The sequence below is a fragment of the Mustelus asterias genome, chromosome 29, assembly GCF_964213995.1.
Source record: "Mustelus asterias chromosome 29, sMusAst1.hap1.1, whole genome shotgun sequence".
NCBI classification, from domain to species: Eukaryota; Metazoa; Chordata; class Chondrichthyes; order Carcharhiniformes; family Triakidae; genus Mustelus; species Mustelus asterias.
The window spans coordinates 7,204,204-7,224,787 of record NC_135829.1 but is presented as its reverse complement, the minus strand read 5'-3'; the positions used below and the strand labels follow the sequence as shown (position 1 = coordinate 7,224,787).

Here is a 20,584-nt window from a genome sequence, read left to right as displayed (position 1 = left end):
CGCGAGCCAACCCTGGACAGAACTCTGGGAGTGGCGAAATCCCAACCTCTGACTGAAGCAGAGCCGACTGTCAAAAAATCACACCGGTACAAGTGTCCTTCTGTAAAGACACTTTTCACGCCTGCACTTTAAAAAACAAAAGAAAATCACAAACTATTGATTAATTTAATTTTTCATAGGGAAGAGGTAATAATATATTTGCTGCCTAACTGATACGAGGAAGCAGTTCTTTTTAAGTTTGGCCCTAAGTTAGGCTCTGGAAATGTAACTTCGGCCAGCATTGTGGCCAATCGATCCCATGGAACACTAGTCATGTGATTGGTTTCAACAATGGCGGATGTCAGCTGACCTTCGCGACAAGGAGCCAACCAACTTAAAGGAGGCAAGACCTTGACGGCCTTGTGCATGGACTTTGGAGATCCCAAGAAAGTTCGCAACCAATAAAACACTTTCTTCTGCAGTGTCGTGAGGTCACAGCCAATTTCCACCCTGCTAAATTCTCCCGTAAAATGCGCCAAACTTTTGGGAAAAAAAATAATTCTTTAAGAAGAAAATCATCTCAAGTGTGTTCACTTCCAGATTTTATGTCGCAAACCAACCATTTGTTAACGTTCTGTCTGTTTTTTTTTCCTTACGTTTCATTCACTTATTTTGGGCTCCCTCGAGTTTTCTATCAGTGCCCGGGTTCCTACATTGCGTAGGGTGGCACAGTGGGTTAGCACTGCTGCCTCACAGCGCCAGAGACCCGGGTTCGATTCCGGCCTCGGGTCACTGGCTGTTTGGAGTTTGCACATTCTCCCCGTGTCTGCGTGGGTTTCCTCCGGGTGCTCCGGTTTCCTCCCACGGCCCAAAGATGTGCAAGTTAGGTGAATTCATCATACTAAGTTCTCCCTCAGTGTACCCGAACAGGCGCCAGAGTGTGGCGACGAGGGGATTTTCACAGTAACTTTATTGCAGTGTTAATGTCAGCCTTGCTTGTGACTAATAAATAATAAACTTTTTAACTTTGCAAAGTGGTGGGGGATTGAAGCAATCTCGAGCAGTAACTACTCACCTCCGAGTAACAACCTTACCCTCCACAGCTGCCCTCCTACCTCCCCCCATCCCCTACACATTATTTATTTGAATTGTTAGTGTGTCCCAGAAGTCCCTCGTTGGGGGAGGGACACTTTTTTTTTCTGGAACTCTGAGGACATTGGAGCCCATGGGAAAATGTGGCCTTTTTTTAAAGTTTATTTATTATCATCACAAGTAGGCTTACATTAACACTGCAATGAAGTTACTGTAAAATCCCCAAGAGGAATCCATGGGAATTCCACTCCCAATGAGTTCTTATGAGTGAAGGCACCCAGATGTGGGAGGAAAGGGGGAATCAGGATATTGAATTCGATGATCAGCCATGATCATAATGAACGGCGGAGCAGGCTCAAAGGGCCGAATGGCCTCCTCCTGCCTCTAGTTTCTATGTTTTTATGACACTGCTCGAAATGATCGAAGCCTGGGGCGGCACGGTGGCACAGTGGTTAGCACTGCCACTTCACAGCGCCAGGGACCCCGGTTCGCTTCCGGCCTTGGGTCACTGTCTGTGTGGAGTTTGCACGTTCTCCCCGTATCTGCGTGGGTTTCCTCCGGGTGCTCCGGTTTCCTCCCACACTCCAAAGATAAAGTTTATTTATTTATTAGTCACAGGTAGGCTTATCTTAACATTGCCATTAAGTTACCATGAAATTCCCCTAGTCGCCACACTCCGGCGCCTGTTTGGGTACACTGAGGGAGAATTTAGCATGGTCAATGCACCCTAACCAGCACGTCTTTCGAACTGTGGGAGGAAACCGGATAGTTTCCAGGTGGGGGAGGTCGCGCACAGACGATGCGTGATCAGCAGTTAGCACTGCTGCCTCACAGCGCCAGGGACCCGAGTTCAATTCCGGCCTCGGGTCATTGTCTGTGTGGAGTCTATACGTTCTCCCCGTGTCTGCGTGGGTTTCCTCCGGGTGCTCCCACAGTCCAACCGTGTACAGGTTAGGCGGATTGACCATGCTAAATTTCCCGTTGGTGTCCAAAGATGTGCAGGTTAGGTGGATTGGCCATGCTAAATTCCCCCTTAGTGTCAAGGAGATTAGCAGGGTAAATAAGTGGGGTTACGGGGATAGGGCCTGGGTGGGAATGTAGTCGGTGCAGATTCGATGGGCCGAATGGCCTCTTTCTGCACTGTAAGGGTTCTGTGATCTTAGATTGATGGCCATTGGTTTTTAATTCACTCTCACGTGGAAATATCTCACCTACATCTCCCCTTTCGAACCCGTTACCCAATTTACATTTTTGCAGATATTTCAGTCAGAAATCCAGGTGGCAATCCCAAGTTAAAATCTCAACCAGTTCAGAATTTACCTCCAGGCAGAAGAAAGATCAGCGAAATCAGCTTATTATCCAACGCTGCCTTTTTCAAAATTAAACTGTTCGAAATAATGATTCCCTGTGAATGTCTCTGTTTCTCGTGCCTGGCTTTCTTTCAAGTTTGGGAAATATTTCATTTCTTTAATATTTGCTCTTGACACAATTGAAATAAACTGGGGGGAGAGAGAGGCGACAGTTGAAAAACGTGCGGGAAACGGGAGCTGAATTAACATCAGTAAAGATCTGCTCATTCATTCTGAATGCTTCAGTAATCATCTCTTTCCAGAGTATGTGTGTCTGCGCGCGTTTCCGTGTGTGTTTGCGCATGCGTATCCATGTGTGTGTGCGCACGCGCCCATATCCGTGAGTGTACATGCATATTGGTGTACATGCATACCCGTGTGCGCGTGCATATTCGTGTGTGTGCGTATCCGTGTGTGTGCATTCGTGTGTGTATGTGGCATGCATGCGTATCTGTGTGTGTGTGTGCGTATCCGTGTGTGTGTGCATATCCGTGTGTGTGAGCGTGCGTATCCATGCGTGCGTGCGTATCCGTGTGTATGTGTGTGCATTCGTGTGTGTATGTGGCATGCATGCGTATCCGTGTGTGTGTGCGTGCGTATTCATGTGTGCGTGCTTATCCGTGTGTGTGCATGTTTATCTCTGCGTGCATATCCGTGTGTATGTGTGCATATCCGTGTGTGTATGTGTGTGTGCTTGCATATTCGTCTGTGTGTGTCTGTGGTGTATGTGTGTGTGTAGGTATCAGTATGTGTATCCATGTATCTGTGTGCGTCTCCATGTGTGTTTATGTATGTGCGTATCCATGTGCATGTATGCATATTCACGTGTATGTGCATGCATGCCTATTCTTGCATCTAACTACATATGTATCCATGTGTGTATAGTAACCAATACATGTATGTGCAAAGTACAAACCAGTGTGTGTATTCATGTGTGTGTTTCTATTTGTTCAACATCCATGCACAGCTGGCTCGGATCTTGTATCTGTCCAGTTCTCCCATCACATATTCCTCTCTCTCCCCCTCCCCGTACTTTGTCAAAGACTCTGACCTGTTGGTGCCCACCCCCCGCACCTCCCGCAGTGCAGTTTAAACTGAAAAGCTCAAACCGCGGGCAGCGTTAAGATTCTGGGCGCAATGCTACGCTGCAACTAGTTCTGCTGCTGTTTCGAGAACAGGTGTCAGTTCTAATGGTTCCTTCAGCTGCCTGGACCCGAAGCTCTGGAATTCCCTCCCTAAATCTCTCTGCCTCCCTCTCTCCTTTAAGATGATTTCTAAAATCAGCCTCTTTGTCCAAGCAATTACCCACCTGCCTAATAACCCCTTACGTGGCTCAGTGTTAAATTAGAGGCCTTGAGGGGCAACACGGTGGCACAGTCGTTAGCACTGCTGCCTCACAGTGCCAGGGACCCGGGTTCAATTCCCGGCTTGGGTCACTGTCTGTGTGGAGTTTGCACGTTCTCCCCGTGTCTGCGTGGGTTTCCTCCGGGTGCTCCGGTTTCCTCCCGCAGTCCAAAGATGTATGGGTTAGGTTGATTGGCCGTGTGAAATTGCCCCTTAGTGTCAGGGGGTCAGACTAGGGTAAATGCATGGGGATAGGGCCTCAGTGGGATTGTGGTCGGGACAGACTCGATGGGCCTCCTTCTGCATTGTACGATTCTACGATTCTCACAGCGCCAGGGACCCGGGTTCGATTCCGGTCTCAGGTCACTGTCTGTGTGGAGTTTGCACATTCTCCCCGTGTCTGCGTGGGTTTCCTCCGGGTGCTCCGGTTTCCTCCCACTGACACCAAAGATGCCCCTCACTGTCCCAAGATGTGTAGGTGGAGGGGGGTTAGCGGGGTAAAGCTTTAAAGTTTATTTATTAGATTCACAGGTAGGCTTCATTAACACTGCAATGAAGTTACTGTGAAAATCCCCTAGTTGCCACACTCCGGCGCCTGTTCGGGTACACCGAGGGAGAATTTAGCACGGCCAATGCACTGAACCAGCACACCTTCCAGACTGTGGGAGGAAACCAGAGCACCCGGAGGAAACCCACGCAGACACGGGGAGAACGTGCAGACTCTGCACAGACAGTGACCCAAGCCAGGAATCAAACTCGGGTCTCTGGCACCGTGAAGCAGCAGTGCTAACGACTGTGTCACTGTGCCGGCCTAGACATCCCTGGTCTTGGGAACAAGCTGGGTTTTTATAACAGTGATAAAGTTTAAAGTTTTTTAAAAATGTATTAGTCATAAGTCACAAGGGCGGCACGGTAGCACAGTGGTTAGCACTGCTGCTTCACAGCTCCAGGGACCTGGGTTAGATTCCCGGCTTGGGTCACTGTCTGTGTGGAGTTTGCACATTCTCCTCGTGTTTGCGTGGGTTTCCTCCGGGTGCTCCGGTTTCCTCCCACAGTCCAAAGATGTGCGGGTTAGGTTGATTGGCCATGCTAAAAATTGCCCTTAGTGTCCTGAGATGCGTAGGTTAGAGGGATTAGTGGGTAAATATGTAAGAATATGGGGATAGGGCCTGGGTGGGTTTGTGGTCGGTGCAGACTCGATGGGCCGAATGGCCTCTTTCTGTGCTGTAGGGTTTCTAAGATTCTAAGTAAGGCTTATATTAACATTGCAATGAAGTTACTGTGAAATTCCGCTAGTTGCCACACTCCAGCATCTGTTCAGTCAATGCACCCTAACCCGCACATCTTTCAGACTGTGGGAGGAAACCAGAGCACCCGGAGGAAACCCACACAGACACGGGGAGAATGTGCGGACTCCGCACAGCCAGTGACCCGAGTCCGGGAATCGAACCTGGATCCCTGGCGCTGTGAGGCAGCAGTGCTAACCACTGTGCCGCCATGAAGTAAAGTTTATTTATTAGTCACAAGTAGGCTTATATTGACACTGCAATGAAGTTACAGTGAAAATCCCCTAGTTTCCACACTCTGGCACCTGTTTGGGTACACTGAGGGAGAATTTTAGCACGGCTAATGCGCCCCTAACCAGTACGCCTTTGGACTGGTCACCATTAATGAGACTAGCTTGCAATTCCAGATTTTATTCATTGAACTTAAATTCCACCAGTTACCGTGGTGGGATTTGAACCCATGTCCCAAGACAAAGGATCATCTGGACTCGAAACGTCAGCTCTTTTCTCTCCTTACCGATGCTGCCAGACCTGCTGAGATTTTCCAGCATTTTCTCTTTTGGTTTCAGATTCCAGCATCCGCAGTAACTTGCTTTTATTCCAAAATAATCAGCCTGAGCACTTGGATTAGTACTTTTACCTTTACCAGTTTATTTTATTTTCAAGTCGATAAGATACTTCTGGGGACCCGGGTTCGAATCCCGCCACGGCAGTTGGTAGAATTTGAATTCAATAAAAAATATCTGGAATTAAGAATCCACTGAAGACCATGAAACCATTGTCGGAAAAACCCATCTGGTTCACTAATGTCCTTTAGGGAAGGAAATCTGTTTGGGTGCCACAGTGGTTAGCACTGCTGCCTCACAGCGCCAGGGGCCCGGGTTCAATTCCGACCTCAGGTCTGTGTGGAGTTTGTACATTCTCCCCATGCCTGCGTGGGTTTCCTCCGGATGCTCCGGTTTCCTCCCACAGTCCAAAGATATGCGGGTTAGGTTGATTGGCCGTGCTAAATTGCCCCTTGGGTGTCGGGGGATTAGGAGGGTAAGTATGTGGTGTTCCGGGGATAGGACCTGGGTGAGATTGTTGTTGGTGCAGGCTCGATGGGCCGAACGGCCTCCTTCTGCACTGTAGGAACTCTATGATTCTATGATCTAAAATAACCTGTGGAAACTTTCTCCCCACATCTGCTTATCGACCTGCTCCTGTGTGATTCCTCATCCTGTTTATTTTGGCTGTTTGCGATTTCCATGTTATTTTCTCTAGTAGGAAAGCTGGCTCCCTTTTCGCTGACAACACTGTTTATTTTTTTCTCCCCAGAATCCTTCTCTTGTGAAACGGGCTCCAAAATAAACTTGCCCGTAATGCACTCCAGCCGATGTATCCCGGGTGAATTATCAGCTGCATCCCACTCTTCCCCCCCTCCTCCCAAAGACACAGTTTCTCACAGGGAAACAATGAGGTTTTTTTGGGGGGCGGCGGGGGGGGGGAGCGGCTTTCGGGAACTGCTGCCAGGGACATATCGATGAACAGGCACCGCTTAGCCAGGCCAATCTACATGACAAAGGAAGGAGCCACTTGACATTTATATGAGCCGCGTCTCTCCTACAGGAATAGTCTAACCCATTATCTGAAGGAGTCATTTGAAGTGTTTAATCAATTCCTACATTTTGTTTTCCCCCTCCAAGAGAGCAGACTGTTTAGATTGGACAAGTCAAGTTAATGACTATGTTACTGGCTCCCCCCTCAATCCCAGTTTGACTATCTGTGTGTGATACAGTCACACGTGTGTGTGTGGGTCCGATGTATATATTCTCAGTAAGAAGTCTCACATCACCAGGTTAAAGTACAACAGGTCCAACAAAACCTGTTGGACTTTAACCTGGTGTTGTGAGACTTCTTACTGCGTCCACCCCAGTCCAACGCCGGCATCTCCACATCATATATTCTCAGTTACAGCTCCAAAAAATCTGAGAACACATACCAACCTTCAAGAGCACACTGTTCATAGAGTACATAGGGGGAGAAGGAAAGGAGAGGGTGCAAAATGTAGTGTTACAGTCATAGCTAGGGTGTAGAGAAAAATTAATATATATGGCAGGTCCACTCAAAAGTCTGAAGGCAGCAGGGAAGAAGCTGTTCTTGAGTCATTTTTAAAATTCATTCATGGGATATGGGCGTCGCTGGCTGGCCAGCATTCATTGCCCATCCCTCGTTGTCCTTGGAGGGCAGTTGAGAGTCAACCACATTGCTGTGGCTCTGGAATCACATGTAGGCCAGACCAGGTAAGGACGGCAGATTTCCTTCCCTAAAGGACATTAGTGAACCAGATGGGTTTTTCCAACAATCGACAATAGTTTCACAGGAATCGAACCTGGGTCTCTGGCGCTGTGAGGCAGCAATGCTAACCGCTGTGCCACCATGCTGCCCCAAAACAATGGCAGTAACTTGAATGCAGTGTCAATGTAAGGGTACTTGTCACATTAATAAATAAGCTTAAACAAGATCTAAGCTGACAAGATAAAGCATTGGGCTTGATCCGACATTGAGAATAAAAGGGGTTCCTTTGTTTATAAGATTCAATTCCCCACTCCACCGCCCCCACCCCCCCCACCCCCCCCCCCCCCCCCGCTCCCTGTATACTTTGAGCTTCAGCCTATTCACTCAGCAACTAACATCAGACCCTGTGCCTGAGGCAAACTCCAGATTAAATTCTCATCGCAAAGAAGAAATATAGGCTGCGATTCTCCCAAAAGTGCTGAATTGGTGGGAAAACGGTTCTAAATCCCGACTGTTTTGTCAGTTCAGCTTCTCACCTGAATCTCCGCACTCTGTGCAGTGCAGAGTTCATGATGTGGAGGTGCCGGCGTTGGACTGGGGTAAACACAGTAAGGAGTCTAAACAACACCAGGTTAAAGTCCAACAGGTTTATTTGGTAGCAAACACCACGAGTGCAGAGGTCCCAGTCGTGAATCTCATTAAAAACCCGGGGGGGGTGGGGCCTATTCACGCCAGAGTTTGACAGTTCTGGAGCTCTGCGCATGCGCAGTGGTCCCGATCTGTCAGACTCCCCGTTTGGTGGCCAGCTCGATCGCTGGCCAGCCCGGGACCCCCGCAGTGCTGCCCCTCCAACCACCGCCCCCCCCCCCCACCCCCGCCATGGCCCCCGCCATGGCCCAATCGCAGCCTCCACAATTCCCGGGCCAGCCCTGACCCCCCACCCCCCAGCCCGGAGCGCCCCGATGCACAGCCCACCACCCCCCTCAGCAGTGGCGAACCCCCACCCCCTTCACCCCGGCAGATCCCCTTCCGCTGACCCCTCCCAGGGTCAGACCGCCCCCCCAACCCCCCCGCCCCAATCACTACCCTCCCTCCATCTCAAACCTATCCCAATTGCAGAGTGGCAGCCGGACCCCCCCCCCCCCCCCACCGACTACCCCCAGGCCCTACCCACAATAAGCCCCACCCCCACTGCTTGATGCCCGGTGGGCAGTGCCAAGGTGCCCCCTGGGCCTGGGCACTTTGCCCCTTGGGGGCCCAGGCTGGCACTGCCAGGGTGCCCATGCCCAGGGGGCACCAACACCCTCCGCCGCCTGATCACCTGGGGGACCTCAATTGCCCCCCCTTCACTCCGGCAGGGTCTCCCGCTAGTTCCCCGAACATGGGGAGTTAGCCTAAACCCCGCCAGAATGAAGTACTCCTAGCGGGGTGGGAGATTCAGGTCCTGATAATGAGCTAATAAACACATTTCAAATACATTCAGAAAAGATTTAAATGACTTACCTGCCTTCCCGCCGGTTTCCAGCGTGGTGTGACCGGCGACTGTTCGCCGGCTCTGGGGGATGTGCATGTATTCCTGGCACATGCACAAATCCCGGTTCAAGGCCGGAGACGCGCGTCTCCCACCGCGACCCAACAGAAAAGTTGTGGGTCGCAATGGGAGAATCGCGGCCACAACCTTTTTTTGAGGTCAATATCCCTCCTCCTCCAGTCTGTCACCTGCCTCTCTGCCAATGCCCAGTCAGTCTGGGTTCCACCAGCATTGCACCAAAAAATAGAATTCTGAGCAGAAAGTGAGAACCAAATGGTAAGAATCATAGAATCCCTACAGTGCAGAAAGAAGCCCATTCGGCCCATTGAGCCCGCACTGACCACAATCCCACCAAGACCCTATCCCCGGCAACCCCACCTATTTACCCTGCTAATCCCCCTGAAACTAATCCCCCCCCTTGGCATGGTGCGCAATGGTTAGCACTGCTGCCTCACAGCGCCAGGATTCCATTCCCGGCTTTGGGTCACTGTCTGTGCGGGGTCTGCACATTCTCCCCATGTCTGCATGGGTTTCCTCTGGGTACTCCAGTTTCCTCCCACAGTCCAAAGAATGTGCTGGTTAGGTGTATTGGCCGTGCTAAATTCTCCCTCAGTGTAGCCGAACAGGCGCTGGAGTGTGGCGACTAGGGGATTTTCACAGTTACTTCATTGCAGTGTTAATGTAAGCCAACTTGTGACACTAATAAAAAGGGCAATTTAGCACAGCCAATCCAATTAACCTGCACATCTTTGGACCGTGGGAGGAAACCGGAGCACCCGGAACAGAAAGAGAGGAAATGCGAAAATCCTGAGGTAAATAGCAGGAAAATGCAGCAGAATCGCACAACTCCAGTTTTTAAAAAATCCCAGAAAAAGTTCAAGAGGAATTTCAAAGTTTAAAAAATCTTTGCTTATTCGGAATGTTAACTCCAATAATTCCAGTTTAAAGTTTTGACAAGTTTTGGTCATCTGGACTCGAAGCGTTATCTCTTTTCTCTCCTGACAGATGCTGCCAGACCTGCTGAGATTTTCCAGCGTTTTCTCTTTAAAGTTAGTTGGTTTGCAAAAAAGATAGTGTGGAATATTGTTTAGTTTATTTATTGGTGTCACAAGTAGGCTTACATTAACACTGCAATGAAGTTACTGTGAAAATCCCCTAGTCGCCACACTCCTGTTCGGGTACACTGAGGGAGAATTTAGCACGGCCGATGCACCCTAACCAGCACGTCTTTCGGACTGTGGGAGGAAACCGGAGCACCCGGAGGAAACCCACGCAGACGCGGGGAGAACGTGCAAACTCCACACAGACAGTGACCCGAGGCCGGGAATCGAACCCGGGTCCCTGGCGCTGGGAGGCAGCAGTGCTAACCCACTGTGCCCGATTGGTAAGATTAAACTTTACAATGTTCATTGGCAGAAAATGAAATCCCTCGGGGGGGTTGGGGGGGGGGGGGGGCGCGCAGGGGGGAGGGGAGGTTAAAGCTTCGAATAGGGTGACTGGGTGTAAATTTAACATGGTGTTGTCATACTTCCTACTGAGGGTAAATTTAATCGCGACTTAATCCGCCCCAACAGCTCTTGTTATCAAACAGGCGTCTTGCCTGTTTTCAGAGAGTTTTTAAAGGCCTCCAGATGATTTTGTTTTGTTGCAGCAGGGATGGGTTGATGTGTAAACGCCACCACACGTTCCTTAATATATATAAATATATATATATATATATATGCACTTATATCAATGAGGGGGGGGGGGGGAGGCGATAAACTGGCAATTAATGCTGCAATAAGTGGTTGTAAAATGTAATAGCAAACAGATTATTCTCAACAGAAAAGTGCTGAGTCTTTTGTCTGTGTGTGTTGGGCACTGATTCCCTTGTGTTTTAAACTGCCTCTGTCTTTTTGCCCTCTCAACACTGCAGTGTTCAAGCCCTATTCAGGACAACCCCCACCCCCTTGCATTGATGAATGGTTCATTGTATCCCATTCCCAAATTCTCTCCCTCTCGCTTTCCCGACAAGTTCCTGTGTGTTTCGCTTTCGAGCTGTTTATCTAAGTCGGTTCAGTTCTCCGGCGCTCAGGGCAAAAAGAAAAGCGAGAGTGCACTGGAAGTCAACTGTGTCCAGATGGACTCACTCTCCCACTGTAAACTTTCTCCTCGCTGTTTAATAAACAGCATTGCACGACAGCCCATCACACACCCTCCACGCTTCGGAGCTCAGCGCTGTTTATTTGAATATTTGGATAATGAAGCGAAAAGCATAATGAAATAGGATTTACAAGTCAACAAAGAAAAGGCAACCCAATGAGGGAATGATTTTTTTTGTTGTTGAGGGGGGTTCATTGAATTTCAACCTTGAAAAACATGATTTTTTAAAACAATTTATATATTTATATAGAGAGAGAGAGGACTTGAACATTAAAATAGGATAAGGACCCCACACACCCGACATTCTCTCTTCCACCTTCTTCCGTCGGGAAAAAGATACAAAAGTCTGAGGTCACGTACCAACCGACTCAAGAACAGCTTCTTCCCTGTTGCTGTCAGACTTTTGAATGGACCTACCTCGCATTAAGTTGATCTTTCTCTACATCCTAGCTATGACTGTAACACTCCATTCTGCACTCTCTCCTTTCCTTCTCTATGAACGGTATGCTTTGTCTGTATAGCGCACAAGAAACAATACTTTTCACTGTAAATACATGTGATAATAATAAATCAAGTCATCCATTGAGTTTGAGAGATTATAGGTGTGAAAAATGGATACTCAGCCATGGGGAGTGGGAGTTAAAGATAGGGTGGCACAGTGGGATAGCACTGCTGCCTCACAGCGCCAGGGATCCGGGTTCGATTCCCGGCTTGGGTCACTGTCTGTGCGGAGTCTCCCCATGTCTGCGTGGGTTTCCTCCGGGTGCTCCGGTTTCCTCCCACATTCTGAAAGACATGCTGGTTAGGTGCACTGGCCATACTAAACTCTCCCTCAGTGTACCTGAACAGGCGCCGGAGTGTGGCGACTCGGGGATTTTCACAGTAACTTCACTGCAGTGTGAATGTAAGCCTACTTGTGACACTAATAAATAAACTAAACTAGATTTTTGATCAGTAAGGGAATTAAGGGTTGCTGGGAAAGGGACAGGAAAGTGCACTTGCGGAAAGTCGGAATAGCCATGATCCATGATTAGCCACGCAACCCGGACATACTCTCTTCCACCTTCTCCACCCAGAGGGTGGTGAATGTGTGGAATTCACTACCACAGAAAGTAATTGAGGTTAAAATGTTGTGTGATTTCAAGAAGAAATTAGATATCGCTCTTGGGGCTAAAGGGATCAAGGGATATAGGGGAGGAAGGGGGGAATCAGGATATTGAATTTGATGATCAGCCATGATCAAAATGAATGGCAGAGCAGGCTCGAAGGGCCGAATGGCCTCCTCCTGCTTCTCATTTCTGCATTTCTTCCGTCGGGAAAAAGATAGGAAAGTCTGAGATCACGTACCAACCGACTCAAGAACAGCTTCTTCCCTGCTGCCATCAGACTTTTGAATGGACCTACCTCGCATTAAGTTGATCTTTCTCTACACCCTAGCTATGACTGTAACACTACATTCTACACTCTCTCCTTTCCTTCTCTATGAACGGTATGCTTTGTCTGTATAGCGCGCAAGAAACTACTTTTCACTGTATACTAATACATGTAAGAGTTTTAACACCAGGTTAAAGTCCAACAGGTTTATTTGGTAGCAAATGCCATTAGCTTTTGGCGCGCTGCTCCTTCATCACAAAGGAGCAGTGCTCCGAAAGCTAATGGCATTTGCTACCAAATAAACCTGTTGGACTTTAACCTGGTGTTGTTAAAACTCGCACTGTGTTTACCCCAGTCCAACACCGGCATCTCCATATCATTACTAATACATGTGACAATAATAAATCAAATTAAAAAAGATGTATGGGTTAGGTGGATTGGCCGTGCTAAATTGCCCCTTAGTGTCAGGGGGACTAGCTAGGGTAAATACATGGGATTATGGGGATAGGGCCTGGGTGGGATTGTGGTCGGTGCAGACTCGATGGACCGAATGGCCTCTTTCTGCACTGTAGGATTCTATGATTCTAACATATATAAGGCACACTGTGGTCCCTATTTTAAACTAATCTGTTTTTTTTCAAATGTATGCAAGAAACAATACTTTTCACTGTATCCCAAAGCATGTGACAATAATAAATCAAATCCGACTAGATGGTGGAACAGGCTCGAGGGGCCGAATGGTCTACTCCTGTTCCTGTTTCTTATGGGCTTAACAGGGAGAGGGAAGATATGGTTGCGGATGTTTTAAGGGCTGGTGTAATAGTAACTTCACTGGACTGGTAATCTAATGCTCAGCGGATGTGTGTGTTCAAATCCCACCATGGGAATAAAACCACAGAAATCCATCTTTATACAGAATTTAAATTCACCCAATAATAAATCTGGGGATTGAAAGCTCATCTTCGTTACGGTGACCGTGGAACAATCACCGATTGTCACAGAAACCAAAGAACCCCTACACTGCAGAAAGAGACCATTCGGCCCATCGAGTCTGCACCGACCCTCCGGAAGAGCAGTCCATCTATGCCCACTCCCCACCCCCCCCCCCCCCCCCCCCCCCCCCCCCCACCCCCCCCGCCCTGTCACTGTAACCCCACGCATTGATCGTGGCCAATCAACCTAATCATAGAATCTCTACAGTGGAGAAGAGGCCACTCGGCCCATCGAGTCTGCACCAGCTCTCTGACAGAGCATCCCACCCAGGCCCTCTCCCCTATCCCTGTAACCCCACACATTTACCATGGCTAATCCACCTAACCCGCACATCTTTGGACTTTCTGGTTAGTGATGAGGGAGGGAAGAGGAGGAAAGTGGAGGGCGGAGAATGTGCAAATTAAGTCAACCCCACAAAGGGTTTTAAGGTGTTGAGGAGCAAACATTAGGGTAGGGGCTACAGGGGAGAAGCTGGGGGCTTGATTTAACACTCGATGGAATATCTTTTAAGGACTAAGGGTGGCACGGTGGCACAGTGGTTAGCACTGCTGCCTCACAGCGCCAGGAACCTGGGTTCGATTCCCGGCTTGGGTCACTGTCTGTGTGGAGTTTGCACGTTCTACCCGTGTCTGCGTGGGTTTCCTCCGGGTGCTCCAGTTTCCTCCCACAGTCCGAAAGACCTGCTGGTTAGGGTGCATTGGCCGTGCTAAATTCTCCCTCAGTGTACCCGAACAGGTGCCGGAATGTGGCGACTAGGGGATTTTCACAGTAACTTCATCGCAGTGTTAATGCAAGCCGACTTGTGACACTAATAAACAAACTTTAACAATTTGGGGTTTGTGCAGAAGGCTGGAGTTCTATCAGGTCTGGGAGTCTACAGAGGGCACATAAAATGTTCTGGGAGGGCCAGAGAGGCAAGGGGTGGAGAAGACCTCGATGGTGGGGGGTCTGGGAGTCTACAGAGGGCACATAAAATGTTCTGGGAGGGCCAGAGAGGCAAGGGGTGGAGAAGACCTCGATTGGGGGGGGGCCCAGTCCATAGACAGATTGAGACTGTGGGGTGGGCTCAACAGTAGGGGAAGGGGGCAGAGTCTGCTGGTGGGAGGCCTAAGCGAGGAAGTCAAAACACAATCAGGACCGACTGTCAGACGTGCAGGCTGACAGCACAGCAATGGAGAGGGGGAGGGAAGTAAGCGGGGGAGATGCAGGACTGGGTTTAAGCCCCTCCCAGGAGACAAAAACAGAACTATGCAAAACAGATACAAAACTGTTACCTGAATTTATTTCCAAACCTTATTAGTTGCAAATCCATAAATAGTGACACAAAAAAATCTCCACCTTTGTACAAAAAGCCTTCGGACAGTTAACAAATCTAAAAAAAGCCAAGAGGCCCAACGTTTCACAGTTCTGGGTCCCGTTTATCAATATTTATTGTAAAGACCAGTTGAACCATTAAAAAAAATATTTGCAGGCACCGTAAGTGTGTTTCATTCAATCCGGCCAAGCCCCAAGCTGGTTGGATGAGTAACTTTTAAACAAACCCCCTGTTTTTAGCTGTAAAAATAATTGACTTAGCAGTGGCGGGATGGGAGGGAGGGGGCTGTGATACCCGGGGTACGGGGGAGTGGGGGAGAGGGAGGGAGCTGTGATACCCAGGGTATGGGGGAGTGGGGGAGAGGGAGGTGGCTGTGATACCTGGGATACGGGGGAGTGGGGGAGAGGGAGGGGTTGTGATAGCCGGGGTACGGGGGAGTGGGGGAGAGGGAGGGGGCTGTGATACCCGGGGTACGGGGGAGTGGGGGAGAGGGAGGGACCTGTGATACCCAGGGGTACGGGGGAGTGGGGGAGAGGGAGGGACCTGTGATTCCCAGGGGTACGGGGGAGTGGGGGAGAGGGAGAGGGAGGGGTTGTGATACCCGGAGTACGGGGGAGTGGGGGAGAGGGAGGGGTTGTGATACCCGGAGTACGGGGGAGTGGGGGAGAGGGAGGGGGCTGTGATACCCGGGGTACGGGGGAGTGGGGGAGAGGGAGGGGGCTGTGATACCCGGGGTACGAGGGAGTGGGGGAGAGGGAGAGGGAGGGGTTGTGATACCCGGAGTATGGGGGAGTGGGGGAGAGGGAGGTGGCTGTGATACCCGGGGTACGGGGGAGTAGGGGAGAGGGAAGGGGCTGTGATACCCGGGGTACGGGGGAGTGGGGGAGAGGGAGGGGGCTGTGATACCCGGGGTACGGGGGAGTGGGGGAGAGGGAGGGGGCTGTGATACCCAGGGGTACGGGGGAGTGGGGGAGAGGGAGGGGGCTGTGATACCCGGGGCACGGGGGAGTGGGGGAGAGGGAGGGGGCTGTGATTCCCAGGGGTACGGGGGAGTGGGGGAGAGGGAGAGGGAGGGGTTGTGATACCCGGAGTACGGGGGAGTGGGGGAGAGGGAGGGGTTGTGATACCCGGAGTACGGGGGAGTGGGGGAGAGGGAGAGGGAGGGGTTGTGATACCCGGAGTACGGGGGAGTGGGGGAGAGGGAGGGGTTGTGATACCCGGAGTACGGGGGAGTGGGGGAGAGGGAGAGGGAGGGGTTGTGATACCCGGAGTACGGGGGAGTGGGGGAGAGGGAGGGGTTGTGATACCCGGAGTACGGGGGAGTGGGGGAGAGGGAAGGGGCTGTGATACCCGGGGTACGGGGGAGTGGGGGAGAGGGAGGGGGCTGTGATACCCGGGGTACGGGGGAGTGGGGGAGAGGGAACGGGCTGTGATACCCGGGGTACGGGGGAGTGGGGGAGAGGGAGGGGGCTGTGATACCCGGAGTATGGGGGAGTGGGGGAGAGGGAGGGGGCTGTGATACCCGGGGTACGAGGGAGTGGGGGAGAGGGAGGGGGCTGTGATACCCGGAGTACGGGGGAGTGGGGGAGAGGGAGGTGGCTGTGATACCCGGAGTACGGGGGAGTGGGGGAGAGGGAGGGGCTGTGATACACGGGGGAGTGGGGGAGAGGGAGGGGGCTGTGATACCCGGAGTATGGGGGAGTGGGGGAGAGGGAGGGGTTGTGATACCCGGAGTATGGGGGAGTGGGGAGAGGGAGGGGGCTGTGATACCCGGAGTATGGGGGAGTGGGGGAGAGGGAGGGGTTGTGATACCCGGAGTACGGGGGAGTGGGGGAGAGGGAGGGGGCTGTGATACCCAGGGTACGGGGGAGTGGGGGAGAGGGAGGGGGCTGTGATACCCGGGGTACGGGGGAGTGGGGGAGAGGGAGGGGGCTGTGATACCCGGGGTACGGGGGAGTGGGGGAGAGGGAGGGGGCTGTGATACCCGGAGTACGGGGGAGTGGGGGAGAGGGAGGTGGCTGTGATACCCGGAGTACGGGGGAGTGGGGGAGAGGGAGGGGCTGTGATACCCGGGGTATGGGGGAGTGGGGGAGAGGGAGGGGGCTGTGATACCCGGAGTACGGGGGAGTGGGGGAGAGGGGGGGGGCTTTGATAGCCGGGGTACGGGGGAGTGGGGAGAGGGAGGGAGCTGTGATACCCGGGGTACGGGGGAGTGGGGGAGAGGGAGGGGCTGTGATACCCGGAGTACGGGGGAGTGGGGGAGAGGGGAGGGCTTTGATAGCCGGGGTATGGGGGAGTGGGGGAGAGGGAGGGGGCTGTGATACCCGGGGTACGGGGGAGTGGGGGAGAGGGAGGGAGCTGTGATACCCAGGGGTACGGGGGAGTGGGGGAGAGGGAGAGGGAGGGGGCTGTGATACCCGGGGTATGGGGAAGTGGGGGCGAGGGAGTGGGCTGTGATACCTGGGGGGGGTGATACCCAGGGTAGGGAGGGGGAGTCTGTGATACCCCTAGGGGGGCTATGATGACCAGGGGAATGGGGGCTCTGATACCCAGGGTAGGAGAGCTGTCAATAGCCCAGAGTGTGGGGGAACCTGTCATACCCAGGATAGTGGGGGGCTGTATTTGAGATGACAGGAAGGGAAGCTCCAGTATTTGAAATGTTTGTGTTTTGTTACCACTTGAGTTACCCAGTGCCCCCTCCTCACCCCACAGACAATAAAAAGGCCAGACAGATGGCAAAACAGAGAGAGAGAGAAAGAGAGACAGACAGAGAGAGAGACACAGAGAGAGAGACACACACACACACACAGAGACACACACACAGAGAGTCAGAGACACACAAAGAGAGAGAGAGACAGAGAGTGACAGAGAGAGAGAGACACACACACAGAGGGAGCAAGAGAGAGAGAGAGAGACAGAGAGAGACACATACACACACACACAGATAGAGAGAGACAGAGAGAGAGAGACACACAGTCACAGAGAGAGAGAGACAGAGACACAGAGAGGGAGAGAGAGAGAGACACAGAGAGAGAGAGAGAGACAGAGGGAGAGCGAGACAGCGATAGAGAGAGACAGAGAGAGACACACAGAGACAGAGTCACAGAGAGAGAGAGACAGAGACACAGAGGGAGAGACACAGAGAGGGAGAGAGAGAGACACACAGAGAGAGAGAGAGAGAGACAGAGGGAGAGCGAGACAGCGATAGAGAGAGACAGAGAGAGACACACAGAGACAGAGTCACAGAGAGAGAGAGACAGAGACACAGAGGGAGAGACACAGAGAGGGAGAGAGACACATACACACAGAGACACAGAGAGAGAGAGAGAGAGATAGAGACAGACAGAGAGAGAGAGAGAGAGAAATGGACCAAAAATAAAGACAAACCTGTACCGGATTGTTTGCACACACACACACACAGTGTTAGGGGAAGCACAAGTTTAGCAGAGGGATGAGGAGGGGGAGCAGCAGGAAGCAGCCCCCTGTGCCCCCTGCCTGTGCCCCCAGCCTGGCACAGCCACTCAGCGGCCAGTCGGTGCCCCCCACCTGCTTGGTCCTGTTGCCCTGCGAGTGCCCGGGGGGGTATGCGGGCCGGCCCGGGGGGCTGGGGGTGAGGAGGGGGCGGCTGCCCAGCGGGCAGAAGCGCCGCATGTTGCCCTTGACCACCTGGCAGATGGGGCGCTCCAGGCCGTCGCAGGTGCAGCTGTGGAGGGGCAGGCCGGCGGGCAGTGCCAGGAGGCGCTGGATGCTGGCCCGGCACAGCGCGCTGCAGCGGCGCCCGTTGAAGAGCTGCCCGCAGCGGGACAGGTAGCCCCGCAGCGCCGCCTGGCACGCCGCCTCCTCCTGGCAGCGCTGGCGGGCCGCCGTGCAGCCCAGGTCGGCGGCGCCGGGCCAGCGGCCCCGGTACCTCCGCGGCAGGCACGGCTCGATGGCCTGCTTGGCTCGCCAGCACTCGGCGTCGCGGCCGCAGTCGCAGCTCTCCAGGTCGGGCCCACTGCGGGTCTGGTTGAGCTTGACCAGCGCCCCGATGCAGTGGCTGGGACACTGGCTCCGCAAGCCCCGCAGGAAGGGCTCGCAAGCGGCGCTGTACTGTCCGTAAGCCCAGTGGCAGTCCCTCTCCTCCTGGCAGCGCAGCACCGCCTGCCAGCACACCGGCTGAGCCCCCGACACCGTGCCCAGGCAAGCCAGGATGGCGAGGGGGTACCAGCTCACACTCACGTCCCGGGGCATCCTTCCACACCCTGCTTCACAGCTACCACATCCCGGGATAAATCTGCTCACTTTGCCAGCCCCAGCTGCCTTGCAAAAGTCCTTGTCAGTTGCATAACAGTTGCCTTGTAATAAGTTTCTCAGTTCCACAACAGTTGCCTTGCAAAAGTTCTTCTCACTTGTACAACTGTTGCCTTGCAAAAGTGTTTCTCAGTTCCAAAACAATTGCCTTGCAAAAGTTCTCAGTTCCACAAAACTTGCCTTGCAGAAGTGTTTCTCAGTTGTACAGCCGTTGCCTTGCAAGTTTCTCAGTTATCTTGCAGAGTCCTTCACAGTTGCGTAACATCAGAGTTTCAGCACAGATGTCAACTTTCTTTGCCCCCAAATTCTCCAAAAGAAAGTAAACCTCAGTTCCACACCAGTTGCCTTGCAGGAGTGTTTCTCAGTTGCGTAACAGCAAGAGTTCGAGCATGGATTGCAGTTTTCTTTGCTCCAAAATTCTCCCAAAGAAGTAAACTCAAGCTGTTCAAAAACAGCAGAATCACAAAATCAAGCCTTGTGTCCTGGGAGCATTCTCTCCCAAAAATGTCCATTCAACAACGTCCTCCTGGCTGAAGTTAATGTCTCCACTTCCCCCTCTCCCTCTTTCCAAGCCTTTGTCCAAAATCATTGGAATTGGGACTCCAGAGCGGAAATTTGCCGCGGCTCTTCTCTGCGAGATGCGAGTTGTCGAGAGAGGACTTGCTTCCACTCTCTCACTGCCTCCCCCTCTCTCTGTAAAGTCCTGCTAGCTTTCTTCCAGTGCTCTGTATCACGCTTTGAATTAACAAGCTCATTCTCTTCCTCCCTCTCTCTCCCAAACTGGGGGAGGGGGGTTGAGAAAGAGAAAAAAGTCTTATTTTTCTGGGGGTTGGTTGATTTGCTTTTGTGCAGCCTGAGATTTACCTCCATAGTGACATAATGTTTTGCGGCGGGGGGGGGGGGGGGGGTGTAGGGGAAGCCAGTACGTCACATATTGGATGAAATGTTTATATAAATTTACTTTAAAAAAAAAAGCAACATGTGTGGTCTTAACTTTTTTTAAAAAAATTTTGAACCAGCAGGGGGAGTGAGATGTAGAAGCAGGAAGGCAAAATGTTCTGTCCCCTCACACTGTGCAGATCTGACTTAATCTGAAATTTCACCTCCCCCCTCTGCCCCCCCCCCGCGCCCCCCACACTCAAAGAAATACTAAGCAAACCTTGGGGGAACCCAAAAAAAGTTGCTTAGTAAGAGATCGCCCCTCCAGTTTCAATGTCCCCCAGCCCGCTTCTACCGCCTTTCCACAATCCACAAACTGGACTGTCTTAGTACAGCCTGCTCCTGCCCCTACTCACCCCTACCGTGACTCCCTCCTCTCTCCCCTTGTCCACTTACATTAATAGAGGACGGCACAGTGGGGTTAGCACTGCTGCCTCACAGCGCCAGGGACGCTGGTTCAATTCCAGCCTCAGGGGCTGTCTGTGTGGGTTTCCTCCCACAGTACAAGGTGTGCAGGTTAGGTGGATTGGACATGATAAATTGCCCCTTAGTGTCCAAAGGTGTGCAGGTAACACTACATTCTGCACTCTCTTGTTTCTTTCTCTATGAATGGTATGCTTTGTCTGTATAGCGCGCAAGAAACAATACTTTTCACTGTATGTTAATACATGTG

At 51.9% G+C, this 20,584-nt stretch overlaps 1 protein-coding gene across 1 annotated transcript; it reads right to left on the bottom strand.

Annotated features, from left to right (window-relative positions):
- Window positions 1-17,600: 17,600 nt before the first annotated feature.
- Window positions 17,601-19,729, bottom strand: LOC144480420 (growth arrest-specific protein 1-like). Its single transcript, XM_078199827.1, has one exon. The coding sequence runs from the start codon at window positions 18,910-18,912 to the stop codon at window positions 18,106-18,108; it is 807 nt and encodes a 268-aa protein (XP_078055953.1). The 5' UTR covers window positions 18,913-19,729; the 3' UTR covers window positions 17,601-18,105.
- Between the last annotated feature and the right edge of the window lie 855 nt (window positions 19,730-20,584).